This window comes from Aulostomus chinensis, chromosome 8 (assembly GCF_037954235.1).
Source record: "Aulostomus chinensis isolate RoL2024-O1b breed Wild chromosome 8, RoL_Achi_v1.0, whole genome shotgun sequence".
NCBI lineage: Eukaryota > Metazoa > Chordata > Actinopteri > Syngnathiformes > Aulostomidae > Aulostomus > Aulostomus chinensis.
The window spans coordinates 30,292,174-30,304,673 of record NC_141327.1 but is presented as its reverse complement, the minus strand read 5'-3'; the positions used below and the strand labels follow the sequence as shown (position 1 = coordinate 30,304,673).

Sequence of the window (12,500 nt, the reverse complement as noted above, 5' to 3'; positions counted from 1 at the left end):
CACCACGAAGGGTGAGTTTTCACACCTGATCAACACACTTATTCACTGTCTGGCTTGAATTGTCACAGTTATAAAGAAGAAAGTCTCACTGGATCCTTGCATTGATCTTCAGTTGATCATCAGGAGAGTTTCCTCTGAGAGCGTCTTTAGTTGACTGCTAGCCAGAAGATTGAGCTTGAGGACACATGATGGTGTAGAATGAAGGTTTCCCTCTGTGGGCCCTGAATGTTTCTAACAAATTAGTTCCAGACATCGATTTTTATGTGTTGAACAATTCCATGATCACATCGAGGATTTTACTTTCTCTATTAATCTGATCAGCCATTTAAAAAAACATGTCAATAGATCTGGGGGACTAATCACTCAGTGAGTTTTCTCATCCGTCCCCTCAGTCCCATGGTGGAGGACATGCTCAGTGCTGATGACGTCAGCTGCAGCAGCTCCCAGGTCAGTGCCAAGTCTGAGAAGAACATGGCCGATTTCGACGGGGAGGAGTCTGGGTGTGAGGAGGAGCTGGTCCAGATCAATTCACATGCTGAGCTCAGCTCCCACCTCCAACAGCACCTCCCCAATCTGGCCTCCATCTACCACGAGCACCTGGTGCAAGGTGAGCCCTCTCGAGGTTCTGGGAAACCTCTCCACCAGCCTCATTTCCTACACAGCAGCACCAGAATAGTTCCCCCTTTGTGAGTTAGTCTACCTGGAAATATGTGCATGTGAAATCAGCCTGACAACACGGCCACATGCAACCTGAACGGGTCGATGCAAAGACAGATTACAGGAGCCGGTTGTTAACCGCAGCGTTTCTGTGTACAGCAGTTAGACTGACCGCTTCACACCATCGCCACGACCACCTGTCACAGCCTCCCTGATGTCATGTAATCTAGACGTTTGATGGGTGAAGACGATTTGAAACATAATCCAGTGTTGTGATTCTACAGGAATTAGGATGAGGAGGATATGATTGTGAGCTTCAGTGGCTCCAGAGACAGCCTTTGTTCATACAGCAATCCATGTGTAGGCTGTGGAGATGAGCTGGCTGGCTGGCTGGCTGGCTGGCCGGCTGGCCGGCTGGCTGGCTGGCTGGCTGGCTGGCTGGCTGGCCGGCTGGCCGGCTAGCGGGCTGGCTGGCTGGCTGGCTGGCTGGCCGGCTGGCCGGCTAGCGGGCTGGCTGGCCGGCTGGCTGGCTGGCTGGCTGGCTGGCTGGCTGGCTGGCTGACTGACTGACTGACTGACAGCTGCCTCTGCGTCATCTCCTCTCATAATTGATTGCAGGAGTTTTACACACTAAAAATAAAGAGAAATATCTATAATGTGTGACATGCTCAAAACCACAGCTCATAACTGGTGCTCCAGTCGTAGAGAACATCAGGAAATGTTCAGTTTTTTTTTTTTTTTTTTTTTTTTTTTTGATTTTATATCATTTGAAACTGGAAGGCAGCTCAATAACACACAAAGACACAGCACTGCTGCTTTGGATCTTTATGTGAATCTTATGTTTGGTATGAAGAGATGTTGGATGTGGGAGAGGTGTCATGATAGAGCTGGCATCAGTCCATCATCTGTCAGCACAGCTCAGTCCCAAATAGGTTTTATAGTAAAAGATTATTGTCACCGCTGTTGCATGGAAAGTGACGTTCAGGAGTAAAAGCCACCATTTTGTGCATACCTAACCTTTATAAGTGAGACTGTTGACCTTCTTCAAGTTCTTCAGATCAGCAGCTTAAAAACCTGCCAAAGAAGCTGAGAAGCTAATTATACTAAGTGCTGTGTACTTGTGCAGGTCCGGCAGTTCATAAACACCAGTACTCCAGCAGCCACGCTGTGACGGACATCAACCTGGACAACGTTTGTAAGAAGGGCAACACTCTGCTGTGGGACCTGGTGCAGGACGAGGACGCGGTACGGCAGCAACAGAGCCAGAAGTTTCCTAAATACCCAGCTCAGTGTTTTCAACATTCATAAAAGCTCATGTTAGGAACATGCTATCTGCCGACTGCTTAGAATGGTTTTGTTTGGCAAAAGTTGGTTAAAGCAATCGTCCAAAATGACCACATTAACGCTGTCCAGGTGACCTGAAACTTGATGTTTTTTTGTTTTTTTAATGAAATCCTCAGAAGTAACGGGCCTAAAACTGGGCTCACGCTACAGGATAATCTGTCAGTTTTGGGTCTAAAGATGTGATTGAGACGACTGACATGGTAGCCGCAGAAAGACGCCCTGTGGCACGAGTGCTGTGGACAGCCGAGACGGATGAACAGCTCGTCATTTGTGGCAGGAGCGAGAGAGCTTCTTATAAAATGCCGACTCAGGCTATCACAACCACTTGGACAAAGAGGAGCTGCTTAGTTGTGGTTCTGCCGCACCGGAACGGCCGTGTCGGACTGTGATCGAGATGAGTTCCGTTACATTTGCTCAGGAAAACATGAATGCCCGTAGGAAACTTGTTTGTCCAGTGTAGGAACATAGAAGCATGTGAACATCACCGACATGAGCTACCACGGCATCAGAGGTCCTCTCTTGAGTGGCCGTTCCATTGTACCGTTCCCAGTTGGAGGTGCATTTTTCCTCCAGTATGATGGAACTTTCCTTTTTGAAAGTTCTGGCAATTCATATACATTCAGGATTGTTGCTTTTATTAACAACCTCCGTGTTCATCTTGACTTGTTTGTTTCAGATCCACCTGTCGGAGGGTCTGATCAATGAGGCTGAGAAGCTGCTGTGTTCACTGGTCTGTTGGTTCACTGATCGTCAGATCCGGATGCGCTTTATCGAGGGTTGCCTTGACAACTTGGCTCATCACAGGTCAGAGTGTCGCATTCCTGAATAGGTGTACGTTTTTATCCAGGGTCATTGGCGGCCTTGGCAAACAAGTCAGACCTGTTTAAAAGTCAAGTCCCTACAAAATGGAATAAATAATATTTCCTGAACACTTTGCACGCCTCCTTCTCAGGTCCCTGTGAGGGAAACTGACGCGGTTGATTTCTTGTCATGTGTCATTAGGTCGGTTGTGGTTTCCTTGCGTCTGCTACCCAAGCTCTTTGGCACTTTCCAGCAGTTTGGCTCCAGCTACGACACTCACTGGATCACCATGCAAGTCGTATTTCCTCTGTATATCATTTCATAACTAATATTTCTGCAGCTGTTCCTCATTGAACAAACTTCTGCTTTCTTAAATAGAATGTCAGGAAAAGTTCTGATGAAATATTCAGTCGAGTGATTACAAAAGTGACCTTTATATTCATATTGATTTATTTGACCTTTATTGTCTCCTTGTGGATTTATTCCTGCTGGCCGTGTCCGCAGTCGTACATTGACTCTGTGTTTGACTCCTGGCTTTAACATGAGTATTAGACGACAGTCCTGGAGGAAATCCACCCAATTAAAGAAGAGCGAGACGGCGAGGTCATCACTTCCTGTGGTTGTTTGTTCTCAGGTGGGCAGAGAAGGAGCTGCACATGATGAAACTGTTCTTTGACAACCTGCAGCACTACATCCAGGAAGTCCGAGAGCACCAGCACAAATTTGCACTGTGAGTCTCTCGATGTTTTACCTGCTCGCTGTCATTCTTGTTTGAGTGATATTTTTCATGTCATTATATGCTACCAATTTCTTGTGTTTATTCCGGATATATTTGAACAATAAAAACACAGCAGCTCTTGTCCACCTGATGGGTTTTTACTCAGAAAGAGAAATCAGATTCCAAGTGTGGGAGCTGGATTCTTTGAGAACTAGCGAGCTCACGAGAAACTCCATCTTGGTGGGCGTCAGGATGCACGCTGACAGGCCCTTTTCTCAGCAGCCATTTTGACATGTCATATGAGGGCAAGCGTTTCCCCCCACCATTTTTGAAAGTGCCCCCTTCTTCCACTTGCCACAGATGATCTGATAGAAAGTTTGAGTAAAATCCTTTAGGAGAGAAGAGAAATGCAAGCTTTATGTGCTGTTTGTTTATAGACTCTCAGTCGTGACGTTCACCTTTTTGTTGTGGTGTTGCAGGTACAGCCACAGTGCAGAGGTCCAGGTCCGCCTGCAGTTCCTCACCTGTGTCTTCTCCACACTGGGTTCCCCAGACCACTTCAGTAAGAAATTGTTCTGAATAACACAAAAGCACACGAGCACAGCTGAGACAGCAGAGATGAAAACCTTCCCTTAACAGGCAGGAGGAAGGAGCAGATCCAGGCTAAATATGAAGAGGAGAGAGAATGACAGACAGATGTAGAGAGGGGGTCCTGCATCCTGGGCCAAGACTGGGAGAGGGTGTCACAGGGGAGGAGCCTAATAATTGAAGGCTCCGCCTCCCATCCTACTTTTGGAGCCTCTAGGAACCAGCAGGAGCGCAGCAGCATCCGAGGAGCGAAGGGTTATCGCTGGATAATAGGGAGCTCTGTCAGATATGAAGACCAGTCCCTCATCTGGTACCAGTAGGAGGTCACTGGTACCTCTGACTAGTTCTGTTTCTGTGCTAGGATGAACCTGGAACCTGACTGAATCCTCCAACCAGCTGTTGCTGTGGAGAAGTCCCAGAGCTGTTTAGCAGCTGCTTTCTCCAGAACCTTGCAGAGAAAAGGAAGATGTGATGTTGGTCTGTAGTTGGTAGAACTTCTGGATCCAGGCTTGTTTTTGAGGAGGGTCTAATTCCCGCTACTTTAAAGGACTGAGGGACGGAACCAGATACCAGTGCCACATTGATCATATCTAAGAGGGAGGGGCTAACGAGGGGAGAGAGTCTTGGAGCAGCTTAGTTGGGATGGGGTCTAGGAGACAGGTGGATGGACGAGAAGAAGACATTGTTGTACTGGGTTGGTGGTCAGTTGGAGCAAAACATTCCAGGTGTGTGTCTGGCCTCCAGGTGTCTCTGAGGCTAACCTGGTGTCAGCTGATGGCAGCAGGAGATGAATTTGACCATTAACAGCTGATGAAGTCATTGCTGCTGAGGGAAACGGGAATACTGGGCTCCGTGGAGCTGTGGCTCTCTGCCAGTCTGGCTCCCACACTGAAGGGGAACCTGGGCTGGTTCTGGTTCTCCTCCTTTAATGCTCACACACCTGACGCTTCCAGCAGCGTCATGTCCTCTCCAGGCGTTTCAGCTGTCGGTTTTCAGAATTGCACCAAGGTGCTGGTTTCCTTTTCTTATCCATTTTTCCGTCTTGTCTCACGATAAGCAAAAGCTCACTGACCACTGTGTTGGGAACCACTAAACTGCAAGTGTGTCCCTCTGTCAGGACTGAGTCTGGAGCAGGTGGACATCCTGTGGCACTGCCTGGTGGAGGATGCTGAGTGCTACGACGACGCTTTGCACTGGTTCCTTAATCAGGTTCGCAGCAAGGACCAGCATGCTATGGGCATGGAGACCTACAAGCATCTCTTCCTGGAGAAGGTAGGAACAAGGAGAGGAGAAAAGCTGTTGCATACAAATACAATGACGTGTGTGGAGACTGAAGTGATGCAGGGTCCCTCCTGACATCACTCGGATAGAAATGGTAACCTAATTTACAAAAATGGACATTGGGCTGTAGTGAAGAGGAGTTTAATCCGGCTATCAGGACCAACATGTCAGCAGAAAAATATTTTCTGTCGTAAATCCAGGGAGTCATTTGCTCTTTGATGTCTAAGCAATCAGTGTATGCAGCCAGTGGAGGTGTGCCCCCGCTGGCCATTAATGTGGGAGGTGGAGGTGCGCCAAACCCAGCGACATGTGGTTAAGATGGAACAGAATCATTTTCTGTGGCGAGCAGGAGGTCCAGCAGCAAGGTGCATGATGACCATCAACTCTGTCTGTTGTCAGGTTGTTCCTGCATGGCCCACCAGGTTCTCAAGACCAAAGCAGGCAGGGAAGATGAGACATGAATCAGGACGGTTACTGCATCACCTGTTGTCCCCACGTTTTAAACATGGGGGATTTGATGAAGTCGCCTGGGACTTTTCCAAATGAGTCAGAATTTATGTTCCACTTCTGTGTACAGATTAGGTGAAGAGGAAATGCACTGATGCTGTGCTGATTTTAGTTTGTGTGTTTTTGAGTCAGCAGTACTTTCTATCTCCAGATGCCCCAGTTGAAGCCAGAGACCATCAGCATGACAGGCCTAAACCTCTTCCAGCACCTTTGTAACCTGGCCCGCCTCGCCACCAGTGCCCTGGATAACGCCTCCAGCTGCGAGGTACACACACCTGAACATCTCTCCATGTTCCCTTCATATTCTGACAGCTGCATCAGAGGAGACAGCCAATTGACTTGTGTTCATCTGTGTGTGTGTCACTAAGCTGTGTGGGATGGACCAGCTGTGGGGGATCGCTCTCCGAGCTCAGTCTGCTGACATCAGCCGCGCCGCCATCCAGTATATCAACTCCTACTACATCAATGGTCAGTTTCTGCCATTTACACCCAGAAATCACACACAACCAACACACTATAAAAGCATCAAATAAAAGTTGGTGTGTGTTGGCAATCACACTTAAAGCAATACAAGAAGTGTATTTTGCCTTTCAAGTATTCACTGATAGGATTTTTGAGCTCACAGTCCCTCCTTCATCACTTCTGAGTGACTCCAGAATACAGAAAGAGCAGCCATGTATATTTAGCTGGAAGCTAACGGAGACTGATAGCTAACAACGGCTAAACTGTCCAAGACCATCCATTTTCAACCTCTCCAGGTCATGTGGTACAATCCAGGTTTTGTTCATGCAGACGTGTGCACTTCAACTGGGATGAAAACTAACTTGTACTCCAGCGAATGTGATCGTTGGTTTTTATTCACTGAGACCAAAAGATATAAAGACAGGAAAATGGGGGCCAGATTGAAGAATACTGGAATTTTCCGTAAATAAAAACGTACGAATGTCACAGTGAAATTGGTTTTAAATCTCTTAGACATGATCTCTGATTGTGTGGTGTTGATGCCTCCAGCTGGTAAGACAGGCCTGGAGAAGGAGCAGGAGTTCATCAGGAAGTGCATGGAGAGCCTCCTGATGGCTTCAGCCAACCTGGAGAAGGATGCTCACTCCAGCCTGACCAGTATTGAGAGGGGGCTGCTCATGCTCAAGACTCACCTGGAGGCCTTCCGACGCAGGTACACACACAAACACACCACATATGTGTGCATGAGATCTCAGGCATCTTCAAGTCCATTATACCACTGTTAGCACATCTCAAAACCCCATGTTCCTCCTGTCCTTGCCAGGTTTGCCTACCACCTGCGCCAGTGGCAGATCGAGGGAACGGGCATCAGCAGCCACCTGAAGGCTTTGAGCGACAAACAGTCTCTGCCACTAAGAATCGTCTGCCAGCCGGCCGGCTTACCTGATAAGGTGACCACATGTTTGACACCCTGATACACAGAGGTTTGAGCGGACAAATGAGTCAAATGAAATAAAATGGTTAACATTCATCTTAATTTTTATTGTGTATGTTGTCTGGTTAGCGAGGCAAAACATTTGTACATATATTTACATCCATGTTATATGATTTACTAGATGACCATTGAGATGTACCCCAGCGACCAGGTGGCGGACCTGCGTGCTGAGGTGACCCACTGGTATGAGAACTTGCAGAAGGAGCAGATGAACCAGCAGGCTCAGCTGCAGGAGTTTGGCCAGAGTAGCCGGCAACCGGGAGACTTCCCAGGTGAACCACCACCTTCTTGTTGCTATTTTCCTCCCAGTTGAGCAGGTTGTCAGGAGGTTCAGTTTGTTCCCGTTTCAAAGCCCTTGTGAGCTGCCGTGTAACCACTGTGTCCTGCAGGTGGTTTGATGGGGCCAGTCAGGATGATCTCCTCCGGCCATGAGCTGACCACCGACTATGACGAGAAGACGCTGCACGAGTTGGGCTTCAAAGACATGCAGGTGACTGTCGTTTCTGGACAGTGACAAAGCCGGCAACCACTGACAAGTCAGAGCAGTTTGACCAACGACAGCCTCCTTTCTTTTACTCCCAAATAAAAACAGGTTAACCTTACACTGTATGCGTACCTGAGATGTATGCGCTGGAGGCCAGCTGTTCCTATCGGAGCTGATTGGAGCTGAGCCCATAAATACATGTTTACTGCAGTGACCTGGGACGTACCGCTCATCAGAACTGCTCTGGTTGCTGAAAAAAACCTGTTTGTGGATCTTTGCAGAGGTTTTGTTTTGGCTGGAAAGAACAATGCTTGACAGTATCAATGGTGTGTGTGTGTGTGTGTGTGTGTGTGTGTGTGTGTGTGTGTGTGTGTGTGTGTGTGTGTGTGTGTGTTCGTTCCTAGATGGTGTTCGTCTCTCTGGGAGCTCCACGGAGGGAGAGAAAGGGGGAGGGCATCCAGTTGCCAGCATCCTGCCTCCCCCCTCCTCAGAAGGAACACATCCCCATGCTGCTGCTGCTCCAGGAGCCTCACCTCACCACGCTCTTTGAGCTGCTGGAGATGCTGGCCTGCTTCAAACCACCCAGCCCCAACACTGAGAAGGTCCCTGAGAGACCTGAGGTGTGTGTCTGTGTGGTAGAAACTCATGTCGTAAAAGTGTGATAAGGGTGAGAATAAAGGGTGTGTGTGTCTGTCTGTCTGTCCAGAGCATGCGGTGTGAGGAGCTTCACCTCCACGCAGAGAATCTGTCTCGTCGGGTTTGGGAGCTGCTGATGCTTCTTCCTACATGTCCGAAAATGCTGCAGGCCTTCCAGAACATCTCAGATGACACGGTCAGTTGCCAGCAAACAACTTTCTCACCTTCACGACTGGATAACAAACGATGGTGAAGTCGGCCCTTTGCATTCACTCAGGAACCAGTTTTGTTTAGTGGCTGTTTTTGACATGAGATCGCACAAAAAGAAGAGTAAAATCTCATCAACTTTTAAGTTTAGTGGGCTGTTTTTTTCTGTGGCTACTGGTGTATAACTTGTTTAATATGTATGTAGAATGGGGAGGGTCTCTGCTGGAAGGAGCTGCTGAGGATTAAAAGTCCCCACAAGCTACTTTACGCTCTGGAGATCATCGAAGCTCTGGGCAAACCAAACCGACGCATCCACAGAGAGTCCACCGTAAGAAACATGCCAGCATTCATACAGTCCGTGTGGTGGTTTCTAGACCTGTGCACACATACTTATTATTGTTTCGCACTCTGTGTGTCAGGGCAGCTACAGCGATCTGTACCCAGACTCAGACGACTCCAGTGAGGATCAGATAGAAAACAGCAAGAACACCTGGAGCTGCAAGGTACTAAACATTTGTGGAATCCAGTTCCCTTTTCTCTCTTTCTCCCAGCACATGAATGTCTGGGAATTTGCATTTTAAGTAGATGGATTGAATTTACTGAAGTGGGGTTGTATGAGGTAGTCATCTGAGGAACGATAGGTGTCTGTGCGGGCAGCGGGGAGCAGCTGCAGCAGTGTACTCCTGAGGACAAGGTCTCCTGGAAAAACTTTACATCTGCACCATATTTGTATTATTTTCGCCAACCTCTGCTGTCAGACGGCCCTCTGTGGCTCCAGGCATTTCACCAGTAGAACTAGTTCTAGTCCTACAAATGGCGTGCTGTTACTCCACAGGAGGGCTTTCCCATTGATCTGTTGTGCTGCAGTGTAAGTAGCATGCATAGAAATACAAGGACGTATGTCTGGTGAAAACAGTAGAGCAACGGAAAAAGAAATAGTCAGCAGAAGTAAAGCAATAGTTTGCAAGCTAGAGTACTGCAACTGGCAAATTCCAAGCAGTAGGTGTGATACCACTTTTCTTTTTTCAGTTTGTTTCATCTGGAGGCCTCCAGCTCCTCCTGGACATCTTCAATTCAGGCATCCTGGAGCCCAAAGACCAGGAGTGCTGGACTGTGGTGAGTGGTGAGATATTTACAGATTTTTTTTGTGCATGAATTTCATTCTAGTCAGAAGTAATGGGGTTTCTGTTGATCCTCCTCAGTGGCTGCTGGACTGCCTGGCTTGCTTGCTGAAGCTCATCTGCCAGTTTGCAGTGGACCCTGCAGACTTGGACCTGGCCTACCATGACGTCTTCTCCTGGTCCGGCCTCGCTGACACTCAGCGCAAACGGGCGTGGCCGGGAAAATCCCGCAAGTCTACCGTAGATCATGGGAAAGGCCTGCACATCCCACGACTGACTGAGGTATGTAGGTGTTTCACCAGGTGAGGTGCTGCAGCGTTTGTCCAGTTCAAGGCATCAGCTGATCAGTCTGTGGTTCCCAGGTCTTTCTCAGCCTCGTCCAAGGAACCAACCTCATCCAGCGTTTGATCAATGTGGCCTACACCTACGACAACCTCGCACACAGGTGATGTAATTAAGCAGTTGAGAAAATCACCATGCCGACAGTCTTTACAGGCATAACACAAGTCTGAAAACACCTAAACGTGTTGTGTATTTTGTTGAAGTGCGCGTTTGGAATAAGCAGTCAATTGATTCGCGTAGTAGCAAGCTGCTAGGTAGCTGGACGGCGTCGCACAACTCTTTGTTACACTTTGGGAAATGGCTGAGACACGACCAAAGAGAAGACGCTCAGATGAATACTTGACGAGAAGAAGAGAGATTGAGAAGGAACAAACGAAGACCCATGTGTTTGTTTGTTTTTTACAAACATCGTCAATGGAAGTGACGTCAGACAACAATTATTGATTTAATGAATTTAACCATTTGAGAGACCTCTAGTGGCAGAGAAATGTGTTGTGTGTTCAAATACTTCATCTATCAAATTTGACTGACTGGTACTCGCTCTGTTCAACAGAGTTCTGAAGGCCCAATCCGACCACAGGTCTCGACATGAAGGTGAGAATTACCAGTAATTTCTTATTAAAGGGAGCGAGAACCAATATTCTCTCCAACCCCAAAACAATTAATCGTGAAGTGGATTAAAAAGCCCACGCTGATCTGTTCTTGGGCTGCTTGTGACCCCTCTAGTGACCCACTACTCCATGTGGCTCCTGGTGAGCTGGGCTCACTGCTCCTCCACCGTGAAGTCCAGTCTGGCTGACAGTGACCACCTCCATGATTGGCTGAAGAAACTCACCTTGCTTGTGCCGGAGGTGAGCCAGACCACACCCCCTCACTGTCTCTCACACTGAACTTGGTTCAGACACAAATCTTTGAAGGTAGTTTGCCTCTGACTTCAACAAGCTGGCACTCCATACTTAACACCAGTAGGGGGCAGTGCATGACTAGAAGGTTGGTGTCTACTTCTATTGTAAGAACCAAGCTCAGTTCTTCAGCGTGAGCTGGAGGTCGATGACCACAAAAGATCCCAATGCTCCCGAGCTGGTGATGTCTGTCAACGCTACCACCAGGAATCTGCAGGTCACTCGCTGACAACTTAGTTGAGGTCAATGAGCAATGGTTTCTTAACTGGCATCAACACCACAGAAAAAGAACACCACCATCAAGTAGTTTGATACCAAAGCAGGCAATTTTTCAAACATTGCCGTGAATTTTTGACAAAGTTTTCATCATTTTGTTGTCTTACAAGTGTTGTTGTTGTTCCCAGCCGGCGGTGAGGCATGAGGCTTGTAATGGCCTCTACAAGCTGTCTCTGTCAGGGTTGGAGGGAGGAGAATCCATCAACAGATCCTTCCTGCTGCTCGCCGCCTCCACGCTGCTCAAGTTCCTGCCTGATGCACAGGCCCTCAAACCACTGAGGGTAGGAACACACACACACAGACTTGTTAGCAGGCTACACTTTGTGTCAGTCGTCCTCCGGGATCATGATCTGACTCAATTTGAGCTCTGCGACAGTGAGCCAGTCTGTTTCCGTAAGACTTTCTCCCTCTGGTGGATGATTGCAGGTAAAACAGGCACATGTGCTTCACCTTCACTCAACTCTGGTGTTGTCAGTGTTCAGTCACGTCGCTGCTCTTAGTCGAGACAGAAACTCTGAGTTTAGGAGGCCTTGTGTTCTCAGGAGTTTTTCTGAGAAGTGTCAGAAACTGCTGTCTGTGGAGGAATTGAAAGGTCATATTCTGTTGTTAAATGTCGAGGCTTCAAATGGTATGGATGGAGACAAGAATAATTGAGGTGTAATGAACAACATCAGTATTTACATGTGTGCCGTCCCCTTCTTCTCCTCGTTGAAGTTCTTAGATCAGGTGAACACAGGGGCTCTGTGTGTTTGCAGGTGGAGGACTATGAAGAGGAGCCTCTGCTGAAGACCGGCTGTAAGGAGTACTTCTGGCTCCTCTGTAAACTCATCGACAACATCCACGTGAAAGATGCCAGCCAGGTGGGATGATCCCTTCAAATTTGTCATAACATTTGGAACAGTTGTCGTGGTAAATGAACTCTAAGTTGAGCAGGGCTCAAAGGACCAAACCAGGACTGAAGTTTTGCTACTTACAACAACATTAAAAGCGGTATTAAAGTTCTGGATCTAGAAAAATGGAATAAAACCAGTGCTCTGCTGTCTTTGAGTAACAGTAAGTTGCATGTAAATGCCAGTGTGTGAAGAGTTTGTGGTGTTGTGATGCATCATTGAACTCTTGCTAGTATTGGTCTGTTTGAACTCACAGAAGGTCTCTCCCTCTCTGTCGCTGGCTGGCTCGA

General features: G+C 47.8%; 1 protein-coding gene across 2 annotated transcripts in view; it reads left to right on the top strand.

Moving 5' to 3' along the window:
* The window catches only part of usp34 (ubiquitin specific peptidase 34), a 64,007-nt gene that overhangs the window by 24,032 nt on the left and 27,475 nt on the right, over positions 1 to 12,500 (top strand). The window contains exons 14-39 of one of the 2 annotated variants that reach the window (XM_086212388.1): positions 1 to 11; positions 393 to 607; positions 1,784 to 1,902; positions 2,678 to 2,805; positions 3,004 to 3,093; positions 3,437 to 3,532; positions 4,000 to 4,082; positions 5,226 to 5,380; positions 6,048 to 6,161; positions 6,265 to 6,364; positions 6,908 to 7,070; positions 7,182 to 7,308; positions 7,474 to 7,624; positions 7,742 to 7,842; positions 8,241 to 8,456; positions 8,543 to 8,668; positions 8,885 to 9,007; positions 9,099 to 9,182; positions 9,709 to 9,795; positions 9,882 to 10,082; positions 10,163 to 10,245; positions 10,696 to 10,736; positions 10,869 to 10,993; positions 11,449 to 11,601; positions 12,076 to 12,180; positions 12,467 to 12,500. The exon at positions 1 to 11 is cut by the window's left edge and continues 711 nt beyond it; the exon at positions 12,467 to 12,500 is cut by the window's right edge and continues 61 nt beyond it. In XM_086212388.1, the coding sequence (XP_086068514.1) occupies positions 1 to 11; positions 393 to 607; positions 1,784 to 1,902; positions 2,678 to 2,805; positions 3,004 to 3,093; positions 3,437 to 3,532; positions 4,000 to 4,082; positions 5,226 to 5,380; positions 6,048 to 6,161; positions 6,265 to 6,364; positions 6,908 to 7,070; positions 7,182 to 7,308; positions 7,474 to 7,624; positions 7,742 to 7,842; positions 8,241 to 8,456; positions 8,543 to 8,668; positions 8,885 to 9,007; positions 9,099 to 9,182; positions 9,709 to 9,795; positions 9,882 to 10,082; positions 10,163 to 10,245; positions 10,696 to 10,736; positions 10,869 to 10,993; positions 11,449 to 11,601; positions 12,076 to 12,180; positions 12,467 to 12,500 (3,031 nt within the window). The remainder of the gene's footprint in view (positions 12 to 392; positions 608 to 1,783; positions 1,903 to 2,677; positions 2,806 to 3,003; positions 3,094 to 3,436; positions 3,533 to 3,999; positions 4,083 to 5,225; positions 5,381 to 6,047; positions 6,162 to 6,264; positions 6,365 to 6,907; positions 7,071 to 7,181; positions 7,309 to 7,473; positions 7,625 to 7,741; positions 7,843 to 8,240; positions 8,457 to 8,542; positions 8,669 to 8,884; positions 9,008 to 9,098; positions 9,183 to 9,708; positions 9,796 to 9,881; positions 10,083 to 10,162; positions 10,246 to 10,695; positions 10,737 to 10,868; positions 10,994 to 11,448; positions 11,602 to 12,075; positions 12,181 to 12,466) is intronic. The other variant, XM_086212389.1, reaches the window with a different exon arrangement.